Below are 17,678 nucleotides of genomic sequence, written 5' to 3' on the forward strand. Positions count from 1 at the left end.
TCATTTCCTTTAGATTGTATTTTGTACGAAGCAAAACAATCACATTTCATTGAAGATCAACGCATTCAAAGTTCATCCATAGACATTGCATTTGACTCATTGACAGAGCAAATTGATCCAAACATTTCAACATGCAATAAGCCTTCAGACAGCATCAGCCGCCACTTATTTATGCCACAAAGTCCCGACATCAGAATCCAATAAAGCACGGAGAAATCTGCGCCACCCTCAATGCGCCAATCCAGCCAGCAACATCCGTTTAATACATCGTCTTCATGATGCATTCCAATCGAGGCGGATTCCTTAATCCACAAACATTTACAGGTTCAGTCCTACCTGTTCCCAGGTGAGTGGATGGCGTGGTGTGACACTTAGCTGTGGTTCCTTCGTTCTCGGGCTAGTCGGTGCGTGGTGACTTAGTTCTTTCTAGTGCGGCTTGATGATTTTCATTAAACGCCTTTTTTGTTGACAAAATGTTGCGGCTACAAACATTTTCCTTAGCCGCCGGAGAGTGTGAGGTTGGATCCTTATTCAGATTTGTATGACGCGCTAGTTATGGTGACACATGAGCTGAGATCCAGGATGCCTTTTGCGTGCATTTATTGTTTTAAAACATCAGGCTATCACAGCGCAACAAAATGGTATATGATAGGAATAGAAACCAGTGAATTTAACTGATAACAAAAAGGGTGATGAATGAGTGAATAAGAATGACAAAAGCGGTCAACAAAAATTACGGCTGCCAACCCTGACTCTCTCTCATCTCATCTCAAGCACCTGGTGAGAGCGCACCTTTACGCACGCACACACGCCTACTCCCGTGGGAAACGCCCCCCTCACACGCACACACACAAATAAACACCGTGATCCTCTGTATGTCTCTTACAGTAGTGCTGAAAAAAAAAACAATAATCTATCCTCCCTCACAAAAATAAGAATAGAGAAACATATTTTCTCATCAACAAAACAAATTTAAATTTTTTCAAATAACAAAATAACACATTTGAACCATTTTTCAGACAATAAAAGAACTGAAAAAATTGAAGAATTGTTCAAATATGTTATTTTGTTACTTGAAATTTTTTTTATATGTTTATGTAAAATATGCTTTGTTGATGAGAAAATATATTTTTCTTATTTTTGTGAGGGGGGATAGGCTATATATTGTTTTTCGGCACTACCTTGTTCTCTAATATGACATGAATTACTCCTACAGTATGTGGGATCAATAAAGTTCTTATTTTTGCCATCTGAGAAAATTAAATATATTATATTTGGTGCCTAACTGTTTCCCAAATATATTAGTGCGTGTGTGAATGAATAAATGAGACGTAAAAGGTCAATTTCTTACCTAATTTCTTACTCTTACCCTAATAATTTATCAGACTCATGTGCGTGACAGCAGCATTTTGAGTACAACTTTTTTATTTACATACAAATGTTTATCATTATGAATACGAATAGTTATAACATGGACACATCTTTTTGGAAGTTATCTTACTCCATATGCAACCCGATTACTAAGTGTCCGACATAGGTCCGAAGTAGATGGGGTTCAGGTGTTTGCATGCAGTATAAAAGTCCAAACGATGTCTAATAATATGTTCAAAACCCCGATGGAACTGCTGCAGGTAAACGTACTGACTGAATGCTACGCGCCGACTAGTGGTGAAGGCTGTATTGCTACTGTAGCCTGGCGTGAGCCTGTGAGTCCCAGCTCAGGGCAAAGCAAAGTTACGGACAAATCGTTTTACACACAGATCTTTTTACAGATTTGCCGCGGCAGAAGTGTGTCAAAATCCACGTGTGCAAAGACAGCCAATCGAGAGCTACCGGCTGATTTTTGCGCACACATAAATCTGAATACAGACACACGAATCTTTTTACACACACACAAATGTGAATACGGACACACAAATCTTTTTTTACGCACACACAAATCTGAATACAGACACACATATTTTTACGCACACACAGATCTTAATACAGACACACAAATCTTTTTACACACACACAAATGTGAATACGGACACACGAATCTTTTTTTACGCACACACAAATCTGAATACAGACACACAGATATTTTTACGCACACACAGATCTGAATACAGACACACAAATCTTTTTACGCACACACAGATTGAGATACGCACACACAAATAATATTGGAACAATAATACCCCCATACGGGAGCGACAGGCGAAGCATGCACGGAAAAGCAGCAGGGCGAACCACAGCAAACAATCATAAAAATAAAGGCATGCAAGCAGCACTGTCCCCTTATCTTAAGTCCAGTCAGTGGCCGCGGGTCTTCTTAGCAGTTTTCCTCCGGTGATTAGAACAAAAGAGGCTCTAAACAGCTCCGTGTTAAGCCTCATTTATGGTTCCGCGTTAAATCGACGCAGAGCCTACGCCGTGGGTTCAGCGTATGGTGCGCGTCGCCGCATAACCCTACGCCGTAGGCTCTGCGTCGGTGTAACGCGGAACCATAAATCAGCCTTTATGGTGCACTGGAGAGGAAAGGAGGCAGGGAGCTGGGTGGAGGGGGCGGTGATTTAGCAGGCCGTTACGTAACGATCCGCCACCAAACCACATGCGCCGTTTTTGCATAGTTATGCGGAAAATCCCAGAAAGCACACAATACACTGAATGTTAAAAGTTTGTTGTTTTTTGCGTGTAATTGATGTCAAGACACCCAACAAAACACAAAAAATCAAGAAAAATTAGTTTTTCATGTCACAATCCCTTTAAACTGTCTAGATTTTAAGCAACATGTCACACAGCCGACCCACAGCAGAGGGCGCACCCTGGACCTGGTCATAACCTACGGCCTGTCCCTGGGTGCGTGCTCTGTTGTGGACCTGGCTGTGTCTGACCATTTCTGCGTGTTTTTTAACATCACCAGTTTTAACCAGCGGGAGGCCCCGGTGAGAACGGTGAGGAAACGTAACCTAACTCCTGAAGTGGCTGCAAATTTTATCCAGATTTTACAGAACACTCCTGCAGAGATTTTACCAGCACCCTGTGATTTTATCGGTGACAATTTTAACAAAATACTCAAAACAACGCTGGACTCAGTGGCTCCGATTTTAACCAAAAGAATTAGCAGAAAACCTACACCCCCATGGAGAACTGAGGAAATAAAGAAACTAAAAAGAAACTGCAGAAGTGCTGAAAGGAGATGGAGGAAATCAAAATTAACCATACACTATGAAATTTTATGCCAACTCCTTAAAAACTACAATAATACTATTAAAAAAGCAAGAACTTCACATTTCAAAAACTTAATTTTAAATAACAAAAACAATTCCAAATTCCTATTCTCCACAATAGATTTTTTAACAAATGGAAACCCTGACAGATCCCATAAAACAGCAACAGACCATTACTGTGAGGATTTTGCAGACCACTTCAGGGGTAAAATTGATGACATTAGATCCAGTCTTTTATCTCAACAGATTTTAACTCTTAACACACCTGGATCAATGCTTTTACCTGAGGAAACACTGGAGAGTTTTGCCTTGGTTGATGCGGGGACACTTTGTAGAGTTTTCTCCAAGGTAAAGCCCACAACCTGCCTTTTAGACCCCATTCCCACACCGTTTTTTAAAACACTCTATGGATTCTTTGAGGAACAGCTTTTGTATTTGGTCAACTGCTCTCTTCAGACGGGTGTCTTCCCCACCGCCTTTAAAACGGCGGTGGTGAAGCCCCTTCTGAAGAAGAGTGGGTTGGACCTCAATGTTTTAAATAACTACCGGCCTGTATCCAACTTACCGTTTTTAAGTAAAATTTTAGAAAAACTTGTTTTTAATCAAGTGAATGAATTTTTAAACTCAACACACATTTTAGAGGCTCATCAGTCCGGTTTTAGGATGAACCACAGTACAGAGACAGCACTTTTAAAGATTTTAAATGACATCAGGTGTAATTTAGATAACCAAAAACTCACAGTCTTGGTTCTGCTGGATCTAACCGCCGCCTTCGATACAGTAGACCATCACATTTTATTAAACAGACTGAAGCACCTGGTCGGCCTCTCTGGTACTGTTCTTAAATGGTTCAAGTCCTACCTCACTGATCGTAGTTTCTACGTAAGTATGGATACATGTTCCTCAGGAATCTAAAAGATAAGGTGTGGGGTTCCCCAAGGGTCAATTTTAGGTCCAACTCTTTTTAATCTGTACATGCTGCCCCTTGGGGACGTCATCAGGAGACACGGCATCAGCTTCCATAGTTACGCTGACGATACGCAACTGTACATCGCCGTGTCTCCTGATGACACTGGGCCAATTGATGCCCTTTTTAACTGTATTTTAGACATCAAGTCATGGATGGCAGCAAACTTCCTACAGCTCAACCAGGGCAAAACAGAGGTTTTACTCATCGGTCCTGAAGGCCAGAGAGAGAAACTTTTACCAAAGTTACAGGATTTTAAACCCTCAAAATCAGTTAAAAATCTGGGCGTGATTTTTGACTCTGAGCTCACTTTTATTCCACATATTAAAAACATAACAAAGATTGGTTTTTACCATCTTAAGAACATAGCCAGAGTCCGCCCGTTTCTCTCTCAGGCTAGTACGGAGGTGCTGATGCATGCTTTTAATACATTTTATGTTTATGTTTTATGGAAAGCACTTTGTGTTACATTTTTTGTATGAAAGGTGCTTTACAAATAAAGTTTGATTTGATTTGATTTGATTTGAAACAGAAATACTTCCCAGAAGAGACAGACCAATGAATGAACATGTGTATTAGAAGCACTGACCAGCGATGCTGATAACTATTAGAGAAAGAGGAACCTGATTGTTCTCCAAGGAAGTCAGCTTCAGGTTTATTTCATTTTTTTTAATATCACAGGTTTTTAACGTCAGTCTGCTGAAATTGGCTCTCATCCTCTGCTCTGAGGCAACAACACCAGCGTACGATATTCAAGGATGGAGGAAGACATCAATTACTCCACCGTGGTCTTCAGAAATAGACCTGCAAAAAGTAAGTCACTGCAGCGTCTTCTTCTTCTTTTCTACAATTTCCCAGCTTGGGATAAATAAAGTATATCTATCTATGTAATCACACAAAAGTCAACTTTTACAGTATATTAGAGTTTCTCTGCCTCATGTTCAAGTTTATAACTGACTGAGGATGGAAAAAATGTTGGTTATATATGTATATGTCTAATTTATATATTTATTTATTTTTTATGAATTTTGGATATAAACATAGAAATCAAACAGGAAAATTACTATAAGGGCAATTACTACTACTGTCATTTAGCAGACGCTTTTATCCAAAGTAACTTACATCTGAGAGAACATCACAAGCACAAAATCACATAGGAATATCAAGGAATTAATCAATTAGAGGAAGAAGGGGTATGAATAAATAAGTTTTGCTTCATCATACTCATTTTCAGACAATTTACATTAATCAAACAATGTCATATCTGAAGGTTACAAGTGTATTCAATTGTAAATTTTGTTTATATTATTTTTCTATTATGCACAAGTTTATATATGAATATATATTGCGGTGATGAGCTAATACTGGTGAAAATGTTTATGTTGTTTGGGATTGTTCTTTTGTAAATACGTTTTACCAATCACCTTTGTGGTAATTGTCTGAAATAAATTAATTCATTCAAAACATGATTGCTGGAGAAGCCTGTCGAGAAACCTGCCTCTCTCACCGCATCCGTCCACTGGACCAGGAGTCGTTCAGTCTCTCACATCACGCTTCAAGAGTCTTGGCCCATCCTTCCTTACAACGTTGCTTCATTTCCTTCAGGTTCCCTGAAGCTCCCTTCAGGCCCCGCCCCTGGTCAGGTGGAGGAAACAGAGGAAAAAGAGGAAGCAACAATTTATTCTGCAATCAAAACTACACATCCTGTGACTAAACCAAGTAAGTTACGAACATCACTGAAAGATGACGTCTTATTAAAAAACACAAACACTGAATTCATGATTTGACCATGGTCGTCGTCGTGTTTCAAATGTATTTACGTATCTATTATAGATGGTGAAACTTATGAAAGGAGATACATCCTGCTTCCTTTCCATGACCCCCAAAATACTTGAGTGTAAAGTGTAGTACAGGACACCTCTAAACCTTCTGCTTTTTAACGGATGTACAAAAAAGCTGTCAGAATAATTAGTAGAAAACAATATAGTCATCCTTCAAATCCATTATTCCTTCAGTTAAAACTGTTGAGATTTCTTGAATTAGTGGACCACAGAATTCTGCAAATTATGTGAAAAACTCATAAGAAAATTTTTCAATATCAATATACAGAAAAAAATTGAAAAAAGAGAAAATAAGTATAACTTAAAAGGAACAGAGATCTTTAAAAAAAAAAAAAAAAATTCAGGACAAAATTAATGAAACGTTGTGTTTCTGTAAAAGGTATCAGTTTATGGAACAATCTGGATACAGAAGCCAAAGAATGCAAATCAAACATTACATTTAAAAGAATAATAAGCCAGTTTGATGAAGAAATATCATGATAATTGTTAAGTTAGGTGGGTTTTCTTTTTTTGTCTCTCTCTTTTGAGCACCATTGTCATATTTTTTTTTCTTTGAATAAAAAAAGAATACGACTATCTGTGTTTGACAAAAGTTATTTTGTGTTATTTTATAACTTTGTTTTAGTTTAGTTTTTTTTTGTTTTTTTTGTTTTTGTTTAGTTTTTTTCAAATTACGTTTATTGGAAAGTGTTGTTTTTTTAAATTGCGTAATTTGTTTTTATTTTTTATCATTATATTAATTGAAAGTAGAAGAATAGAAGAATAAAAAAAAAAAAAAAAATTATGTCTTGAGTTGCTGCTCCAGTCCCCTGGCAGGCGGCTCCATAAACGTTGAGCATGGTATTAAAAAGGCAACCTTAACATGGGTTCTTGTATTAATGCGAATATGAAAAGAAGGCATTTTTTATGAAATATTAAATATCTGAAAGGCAGTTTTTGTGAATCAGCATCAAACCACATACAGAGCTGGTTTCCAGTCAGGTTTCCTTTTATTCGCATCATGACACAAATGACTATGTTCTGCCACAAAAATGGAAATACTGTGGGATTCCTCCATCGGCTGGCCCTTAGCTGCTCAAACCCCGCTATACACCTCGCTCTATACACCTCGCCCTGCCTGAAAGCAAACGGTACACCAAAGCGTCCCCCGTCACATTCCCCCTACAGAAAGATCCGATTCTGTTCACATGCTAGAGACTGAACTTGGGCTACAATGTTAATATGCCCAGACGCTTAAGCTGTGTGCTTTTGTTTCCTCAAATTGTTGTTTCCTATAATTTAGATGAAAAGGAGGAGGCAAGAATTTGTTCAGGGGTAAACGCAGAGCGGCCTTTGACAACCGAACCGAGTAAGTGCAACATCTTCTTCTTTTTTTTTTTGGCCTGGCAATGTCTTGCTGAAATAAGCAGTGACATCCCTGAAAACGACTAAAACCTGTGCGGACCCTTTTCCATGTCCCTATCCCAGCCTTTTATGTTCAAAATGGGTGAAAACTTGCCAAAAAAAGGTTTATCTGAATGAACATTCTAAATCTTATCTTTTGTAATGCATGCAATGCAACTGAATAGGGGTTGAAAAGCAGTTGGAAATCTTTGTATTCTGTTTTTAAGTCAGTTTTACACAATGTTCCAACTTCTTTGGAAGTGAGGTATGTATGTCTACTGAATGGTGACGTAAACGCTCCATTAACCAGGTCATGGACCCTCAGAGGCTTGAATCAGTGAAACTGAACAGGCCTTCCTTGTCTCCTGAAGACGTCTTCACCTTCCATCCAGAGGGATGCATCAGTCCACATTGACTGATGGAGCGTTTAGAACTGTTAAATGAAAACAAAGGACCCCACCGTCGCTTCTGTGGGTTGTTTTTGTCTTTTGTCCGGTGTCAGCGGTTTACATGGGTTCTGTCCCATGAATCAAGGTGCGAATGGTTCTGAACCCATCTGAGTAGGAGGTTCACGGCTGCAACACCTCCTCTGTTCAATGTTGGTTTTCCAGTTTGACATAGACGGCTTCTTTTACTCCTCTTCCCAACCAACTGTATTCTCTATCCAAACTGTGGACATTATTGTGCTCAAAAGAGTGTCCCTTATCTTCAGACGCAAGTAGACCACTGAATCTGTCCCTGATGAGCTGTTCTCCTGTTTTGGTCAAGGCATTTGTGGAGTTGTTCAGTCTCTAATACCCCCTTTTCACCAAACCAGTTCCAGGGCTGGTTCTGGGCCAGTACTGGTGCTGGTTCACAACTCGTTCAACTTGCTAACCAGCTGAGAACCGGTTTGCTTTTCCACAGCTCAAGTGCTAAGGGGAGCCACGTCATTACATCACTGTAAACGCAAGTTACGTTGCTGCGTTTGCATTGACGCGAAAATTGGAGCAACAACAAGGTATTTGCTCTAATAGGACTTGGTCCACGTAGCTCCTCCGTGGACCACATCTCTATAAGACAGGTTGTCTCCTCCACAGACCACTGCTGCTTTACTGCATGCATATTAATTCCTCGCTTATTTGAAAATGTCACCATCTCCCAGTCTTGCTATTGCCGTTGTTCTTAATAACTCTGCCCCCTCCGCTTACGTAAGCGGTTCTTTCCTCTAGCCCAGCAAAGAGTTGCTGCTACCTTGGAACTGGTCTTTCTGGCCCGGAGTCAGTTTTTTGTCCGTGGAAACAGAAAGCCCGGTTCCATACTCAGCACTGGCCCAGAACCAGAACCAGCCCTGGAACCGGTTTGGTGGAAAAGGGGCAATAGATGTAAAGGATGATATTCTCCTCACTGCAGTGGACTGAATATCCAGTTTTGATATCCGCTGGTTTGAAGTGTTGTCTTGAAGAACTGATGATGTCTTCTAGATGGGGGGTGAAATGTCTTCAAGAACAAAGAACAGGAAGTCCATCCAGACGTTTTGATTCCAGCCTTTGACAGTATGTCTATGAAAGTAACCAAATGTGGTTTATTACCCAGTAAATGGTTAAAGGTATTGGTTATTGTTCTTGGTGGATACCGTCACTGACGATTTAAAGACTCCCTCTGAATCTATTAGTTTAAATTTCTTCCAACAGTTTCTCTTTTTGTCATTATTTGTTGCACAGAGGGAAACGAGGACCTGCCAGTTTATTCTGAAGTGAAAGGTAAGGACTCTGCAACTCCTGTGACTACTGTACCAGGTAAGATGTTCACTTTATTAAAACATGCAACAAACTAAGGCTTGTGGGCCTGTTGGCTTCATCAAGCCATGATCGTCAGCTCTCTGTGGTGTGTTTCGAAGCTAAGTGTGAAGCAGCAGGGATGAGAACCAGCACCTCCAAATCTGAGACCATAGTTCTCAGTTGGAAAAGGGTGAATGCTGTTTCCAGGCTTTGGCTGAGGTGCTGCCTCATACAATACCTGGAAGAAGGGCAGAAGTTCCACTTCAAGGGAGAGACTTGCTACTCCTTGACATCGAAAAGAGCCTTCTGAGTTGGTTTTGCACCTGATTTGGGTGCACCCTCCCTAGGAAGGTGTTTTGGGCAACTGGGAGGAGGCCCCAGGGTAAACCTAGGACATGGTGGAGGAATTGCTTGGGAATGTCTCCATATTCCAAGAGCTAAAGGAGGTACTGTAGCTGGTGAGAGAGAGGGTTAGGCTGCTGCCCCTGCAACCTGAACAAAGATAAGAGGTTAATGGACAGATGGATGGACTGATGGATCTTTTGTGCTGCTTCAAATGTAACAACCATTGCTTTCTGCCAACAGTGTAGTTTTTAGAGTTTACACAGGCAATGAAAACTAGACATGGTTGGTAGAAGTTTGATTATTTTTGATTATATCAAAAAAACAAAACATGGTTTCCGTCACACTTGTCGAGTTTGTCATTTCATTGAAGAAACTGGCATTACCACAGAAAGTGAAAGGTCTTCCACAATACCTGACCGCAGCAGTGATTAGTCACTCAGTTTACTTTTCTTGTTCCAAACAGACGTTTATGAAGCCACAAGCTCCAGGACTGTTCTGCTGCTGGTCTGTTTGGGGATACTGGGTGTTTTCCTGGTGGCGAGCATCGTCATCATCATCTACTGTGAGTTTCAACACAATACACTGGAGCTTTACAAGGTTTTACCTGGTGTTATGCTGCAAAAAAAAATCTGTTCAGTACAGTTGTCATGGATGTCAAATCTAGCTATGGATAAAGCAGAATGTTAATATGCAAAGGTGGAAATAACTAGTGGTCAGTCGATGAACAGCTATTTTTCTCAATCCCTTTATTAGTTTTAGAGTTGCAATGTATAATTGACGACGACAAAAATTGTTGTTGAAATTAGTTGACAGACAAATTAGTTGGTTATGTCATCATGCGTCTGTTTCATGCTCTGGATCAGAACTTACAAGACGTCATGCTTCTTTTAATGCCATCTGTCAATATAACAGCTTAAAGGAGCATGAGGCTCCTTTTAAGAAATGAGACTCTCTAGCGCCACCCTTCACCACGACGGTCGTTGGGGGTACTGCAGCCAACAGCGAAGCCGGCACGGGAGAACGGGGAGAACGCACATGCAGCGTCATGTGACGTCACATCTGCAGGACAGCGCGGGAAATTCCGGCCCGGAATTGCAGCACATTTTGCAGCACACAGCCTGTTCAAGGCAAAGGAGAGATACACTAGAGGGCTCATTCTTTTGGGTTTGGAACGCTTCATCTGACATTATTACTAGAAAACTTAAAACGTATACCAATTTTCTTTTCATAAATCCTGCCTCAATCCTGCCTCATGCTCCTTTAAAAAGTAAAATAAAATGACATTTTTACCTGTTTTCAAGTGGTTTACGGGGCCTATTCTCTGTCAGCTGGTGGGCATGTACGGCTTCAACTCATTGAGAAATGAAGCAGAATCTGAGAATCGAGACCCGGAATCTGCGACTCAAGACCCAAAATCTGAGGAACAAGACCCGGAATCTGCGAATCAAGACCCAGAATCGGCGAATAAAGACCCGGAATCTGCGGAACAAGACCCGGAATCTGCGGAACAAGACCCGGAATCTGCGGAACAAGACCCGGAATCTGAGGAACAAGACCCGGAATCTGCGAATCAAGACCCAAAATCTGAGGAACAAGACCCAGAATCTGAGGAACAAGACCCGGAATCTGCGAATCAAGACACAGAATCTGAGAATCAAGACCCAGAATCTGAGGAACAAGACCCGGAATAATAATAATTGACCTGATAATGGATGGATGGATAGATACATGGGAAAGATAAAGGATATGTAGATGTGTCTGACTGGTACTGTATCTGACATGGATATACTTTTGAAAATCTTGGATCTTTGAGTGTTTTGAGCTCTACTATTCATTATCACAGTCTTTGACTGATTGATGTTTCTCTCTTTTGCATCAGTCACCATGGCGATGAACAAACAGGAAGCAGACCTCACAGCAAAAAATGAGCAACTGATTGCAGAAATAAGAAACTTAGAAAATCAAACTGAAGAGCTGATCGTCCAAAAGAGAAACCTGGAAAATCGGACGGAGGAACTGAATGTGGAAAAAACGATTTTAGTGAATCGAACAGAGCAGCTGAGACGAGACAGAGAAGAGCTCAACAGGACACTGGGAATCATCTTGACGTTCAAGAAATTTCCAGTTCAAGACTTCTGCCCTCGCAAGAGTGAGTGCTAAGCTGTTTCATCTCAGCATTTAAGAGATTATTTTGGTTATAAAGTTTCGAAAGATGACTATGTGAATGCCAGTAATTTGTTCCTCACTGAAGGCGACAGACTAAAAACAGGAGTTTGACAAAGTTGAAATGGTGGTGAAAATGTGACACAAAGACTACATTTCACATCTAGTAAGCTTCACATAACAGAGTGCACAAAAGCTTTTTTTTCTTTCTTTAAATCGGAACTTTCCATCTAAGCGTGCGTTCACACCAGCTGTTTGGTCCGCTTTAAATGGACTAGAGCTTGTTTTCTCTGGACAATCGAACTCTGATGCAGATCAGACAAGTGGAATCTGGTCCGCCTATAAATACATAGATATCGTTCCGCTTCAAGTGGACCAAATTTAGGAAGTAAACTACCGTCATTTCCGCACTATAAGGGACTTAAAATACGTAATTTTTGTCAAAAATCAGCAGAGCGCCTTATGTAGGAATTTTGTTGTGCTTACTGAGCTCAAACCAGTTTTATGTGGAACACTTATCTCAGAAATCTGTCAAAATGTTTTTTTGACTTTGGTAGCGACGAAGCCGCTCCGCTTGATCGATGCTCGAACCTTTCAGACACATTAAAGTCGGTCCTTGGTTGGGTACGGGTTGTAACATCAGACAATGTTAGATAACTAATTATGTAGCGCTGCAACCAACCATCATCCAACATCTATTCAGTGTTACCTTACTGTAATTAGACATCAACGTCAGGTTTTTAGAGTAAACCCAATGTTCAAATGTGTATCATAATCTAATTATGATCAAATGTTGGAATAAAACGTTGTTCCAACCTCAGACTGACTTCAAGTGTCCGCTATCACTGGCAACGATGAACCAATCAGAGAACAAGACGTAGTACGACGCTTACCTCCTCCACTTTCTATTTCTGGATTTGTGGAAGACGAATGATTTAAAATTGCGAACAATACTGAACGATATTCGGAGTTATTGTGAACGAGTTTAATAAAGTTCAGCTTTGTTTCACTTTATATATGTTTTATTATGCGCCTTATAACCCGGTGCACCTTGTGGTCCGCAAAATACGGTACAATGCAGGGCATTGTGGGTAAAGTCAACCTAAACAAAAGGGCGTGTAGCACGATGGTCTTCGTGTTGCTACCTCAGGTCAAACAGTGGAAGGATTATAAAACTGCTGCAAGACAATAACTCAACAAAGATGCAACAAAATACAGCACGTTGGTTGATGGCTGTCGGCTTTTTTTTTAAATTGGAAAAGTTGCAGAGCAAAACAAAGAAAAGCTTATCCAGAGAAAAGGCTGCAATGTTTGAGAATGGGTTTTAAGGGAAAGGAAAAAGCCAGGTGTGATGGAGAGTTTAGCCTTGTTCACTTGATTAAACCAAAACTTCTGAGATCAGCTGAATTTAGCCTTGGCCCAACTTCTCAAAAGATGCTGAAGATGTTTTTGTCTAATCGTAAGAATGAATCATCCTTCGTGGCTTAAATCATTATTAAGGATTATTTATGCAAATCATTATGAAATCTGGATCATCTCTCAAGTCTTATTCTTTTTAACTTAGACACTCAGTTCCAGTCCAGTTATTCACCTATTTGGAAAGAACACATTAAAGAGCATTTGATACTTTTTTTCCACGACACCAAGCATCAGCCATCATTAGGCAGGTTTCCAGTAGCGAGGGTTCCAGGCTGCTTTCATGGGTTCTTGACCTTTGACGCGTCTCTGTTACCAGGAATAGAGTTTTCCATGAAAATAAGAGCAGAATACTCCGGTTCTCAGCGTATTCATCTCATGTCCATGTTGTTCCATCCGTTTGGTTGATTTTTGAATACTTTGAGCGTAGTTGTTGCATCTCGCAGCATTTAACCTGGTTCCCTGTCTCTGCTGTTTGTCATGAATACAGAGTGTCAGCCGTGTGTGAGAGGCTGGACCTTGTACCAGAACAAGTGCTACCTGTTTGTCAGGTGGAGGATGAAGACATGGTACGAAAGCCGAGAGTTTTGCAAAAACAGAGCTGCAGATCTGGTTGTTATCGATGATCTGCAAGAACAGGTGAGACACCCAAAAACACAGACTGAACCTCCCAAAATAACATGTGAAGGTTTACGATGCAACGTTCCGATTTTCAGGAGTTTATCAGCAGACACATCGAGTTTTACCACAGCGAATATCACGGATACTGGCTGGGGTTACGTAGAAAAGACGACAACTGGACCTGGATTGATGGACGCAAAGATACTCTTGGGTAAGAGTTTTTTTTACTAATAGTGTAGTTTAATAAGCTACGAGAAGAAGGGTGAATTTACTCATATTCATGTTCTGCATTTGAAGGTTCTGGATCCAAGGCACCTTTCCTGATTCAAATTCATATGCATTGATGATCTTTGGGAAGAACGTCACAGAAAACTGGAGCAAAAACGAGCCTGGCTTTAAGAACAGATTCATCTGTGAACGTGAAGCTCTGATCAGGTCCGACTAGTCAACGCAATTATCTTGCACACTTCCTCTTCATGTTGCATAAATAACTTATGTACGTTTAACTGGGGATTCACACCGAAAAGGTCAAAATCGCCTGTGGTTGCTCAGGATGCTTGCATCGCGCCGCTGTTAATAATCACTGTTTTAATTATTTTGCGTTGGATCGGTGTAGCAAAATTAAATAGTTCAGACCATACAGCTCCTCAACGATCAGTTAGGTGTTTCCCATGAGCAGAGCTCTGGTAAAAACATTTAGTTGAGGTAAAAACAGCTGTCAAATCAGCAAATATATTAATTCCTAATAAAATAAGTTTGTTAGTGAACAGCTATGTTCATGCATGAATGTGAATGAGTGTACGTTTGTGTGTACATGAAAGTAAAACGTGCATTGAAGCTTCTTGCTTTGGGAATCCCGGGCTGTGATTGGATGCTGCTTCGGTGTCACCGCTGCTCATTTGCATAAAGTTGAGATCCTCTCGACTTCAAATTGACGCTCTGGACGCCTCTCGCAGCCAGGCTTCATAGACAATGAATGTCAGCCGGACGCCTATGACGCCCGTGACACTTTTGGTGTGAATGGACAGTAAGAGTTTCCATAGCTGGAGGAGGAAAGTGCACGTGGATCCCCCAGGGCACCAGTGATCGGCCGTCCAGCAGCCGAACCCTCTTCATCTTCAGCCAGCCTTTGTAATGTGTCAATAATGTGGTTTTACATTGTCTGCTTGAGAGATGAGAGAGAGAGAACGTTAATTTTAATAGTATGACGTCAAATTTTAACGCATTTATTGTGTATTAGTGATGTGGATATTTTTACTCAAGTAAACACTTCATAGAGAAGAACAGTTTCTTTTTTTTTAACAAAATCTTTATTGATTTTTTATTCACACACAGGATATTATTATAAAGGACATTTCACAACAACTTTTGACTTAACAGTCTTAACCCCCCCATCACAACCCACATCCCTTCTCTCTTTGCATCCCTCTTCTTATAAGGTCCAAAATTTGTACAAAGTAGCATATGATAGTATTGTAAGTACAGTCCAATGGTAGCTCTAGCAAATTAAAGATATAAACAAAAGTTACACTTTTGCTGTCGCCCTCCGAGCCCCTCCTTACGAGTTTCACCATTTCTTTGATATATAGGTATCCTGCCCTGCATTTTCCTCCCGTAGAAGCACCCCATTTATCTCCTTTTTTATAATGAATTGATTAAACGGTTTCCAGATTTCCTCATACATCCTCGTACGTTTTTTAATGTATATGTTATTCTCTCCATTGACATACATTGTGCCATAACCTTGATCCAAGCAGTGATTGTAGGTGCATCCGTTTTCTTTCAGTAAAGAGCAATAATCCTTTTTGCTTGCAATACAGCAAAATCAATAAATTTACGTTCTCTGGGTTTCAAATTGAGATCTGCTGGATATAGATGCAGCAATAACAACATATTCATACAGAACAGGATAAGCATGGTTTTATTAATTACTTCCCTCCAGAAGTTTTGAATTCTGTCACATTCAACAAAATTAAAAACAATATGTTCCCTGAACCTCATTGGATTTGAAACAATTCTCAGGTATATTACTGTTGTATTTATTTAATTTGACAGGAGTTGTATATGCCTGCATTAACCAATTATATTGGAGTAGCTTTAGATTTGTATTTGCTGTTTGTTTCTGAGATTTTCACATAGAAGAAGAACAGTTTCAACAATAAAGCCTTTTCCTGTTACTGACTCTGCGACTATTAAATAAAATAAACCTTGAAATTCATACAAGTCTAACTCTTTATTCCAGTCTCGTTCAGATGACCTCACCCATGATTTAAGTCGTGCTTAAAAATATTAAATTGCAGGTTTGTTCTGTTCTGCTCATCATTTTTATGGAGAGGCCGGAGAGGATCCAGTTGGGGAACCACAGGATCTATTCTCTGCTTTTTGCAGATGATGTTCTCCTGTTGGCTTCATGGGGCCGGGACCTTCAGCATGTGCTGGGGTGGTTTGAAACCAAGTACGTAGCGGCTGCGATGAGAATCAGCACCTTGAAAAACCAAGGCCATGGTTCTACACCTGAAAAAGGTGGCGTGCCTTCTCCGGGTGGGTGGAGAAGTCCTGCCTCAAGTCGAAGATTTTAAATATCTCGGGGTCTTGTTCACGAGCAAGGGAAAAATGGAGCGTGAGATTGACATCGCTGTGAAAAAGGAGCTGAGACGAAAGGCGAAGCTCTCGATTTACTGGTCAATCTACGCCCCTACCCTCACCTATGGTCACAAACTTTGGGTAATGACAGAAAGGACAAGATTGCGGATACAAGCGGACGAGATTCCTTGTCAGGGTGGCTGGACGCTCCCTTAGAGATAGGGTGACAAGCTCAGTCACTCGGGAAGAGCTCGGAGTCGAGCCGCTGCTCCTTCACATTGAGAGGAGTCAGCTGAGGTGGCTTGGGCATCTGTATCTGATCCTCCTGGACGCCTCCCTAGGGAGGTGTTCCAGGCATGTCCCTCCTCCCTAGGGAGGTGTTCCAGGCATGTCCCACCGGGAGGAGACCCCGGGGAAGACCCAGGACACGCTGGAGAGACTATGTCTCTCGGCTGGCCTGGGAACGCCTCGGACTCCCCTCAGAAGAGCTGGAGGAGGTGTCTGGGGTGAAGGAAGTCTCCGGATAAGCGGAAGAAGATGGATTGAACCTTAATGCAATTTCCCAACGAGCAGAAACATTTCTTACAGCATCAAGTCTCTGCAAATAAGTCTCTGGCAACTTCATGCATCTAAACTTTAGACTTTTTTGTCTGAATGTCTTGGTTGATTTTGATGGGATCTTTGGGTCATTGTTGTGCTAGAACGTGAAAAGTCATCTTCGTTTTCAGCTTTTTAACAAAACATGGAATGTTTTGCATCAAAATATCTTGATATTTGGAGACAAATAATGTCTCAAATCAAATCAAATCAATTGACAAGTGCCCCAGGCCCTGCTGATTAGAAGTAACCTATAACAGTGTGACTGTACACATACAAAGTTTAACCAGCCTGGCCTTAGTCAGTTGACACTAAGACATTGTTGGAGGTTTAAAACCATAGTTTATTCTGACGTAACGCCATTCCTCCTGAGGTTGACATCAAATCATACCTGTCAAGTCTCCCATTCTGGCCGGGAAACTACTGTATTTTACCCCGCTTTCCCACCATTTTCCCGTAAATGTCCCGTTTTATAATATAAATCTTAATAGAAAATGTAAATGTTTCACTTGAAGACAAACAATGTGTATATAAACTAAAAATATTTAAAATAAATAAATGTACCTTAATTCACTTGTGTTTTCATTTAGACTTTATTATAGGAATTACATAAATAGGAATGTCCACAGCATTTCAGTGTCAACAAAGGTCGGCCTCTCAGATTCTGAGCACATAATTCTAGTTTGTAAGTGGTTGACAGCTACTTATTTTGGATTTCTTGTAAATCTGTCTTAAAATGTAAAACTGGACCTTTGTTGGGCTGGTGGGACAGCGGGTGACGGAAAATTTC

The 17,678-nt window shown here is 40.6% G+C and overlaps 1 protein-coding gene across 1 annotated transcript; it reads left to right on the forward strand.

Moving 5' to 3' along the window:
- Positions 1–13,567: 13,567 nt before the first annotated feature.
- LOC133440654 (C-type lectin domain family 4 member G-like) lies at positions 13,568–15,062 on the forward strand. Its single transcript, XM_061717977.1, has 3 exons — positions 13,568–13,726; positions 13,804–13,919; positions 14,006–15,062. Exons 1-3 carry the CDS (start codon positions 13,568–13,570, stop codon positions 14,151–14,153), a joined length of 423 nt encoding a protein of 140 aa, XP_061573961.1. The 3' UTR covers positions 14,154–15,062.
- Positions 15,063–17,678: the final 2,616 nt, after the last annotated feature.

This window comes from Cololabis saira, chromosome 3 (assembly GCF_033807715.1).
Source record: "Cololabis saira isolate AMF1-May2022 chromosome 3, fColSai1.1, whole genome shotgun sequence".
NCBI classification, from domain to species: Eukaryota; Metazoa; Chordata; class Actinopteri; order Beloniformes; family Belonidae; genus Cololabis; species Cololabis saira.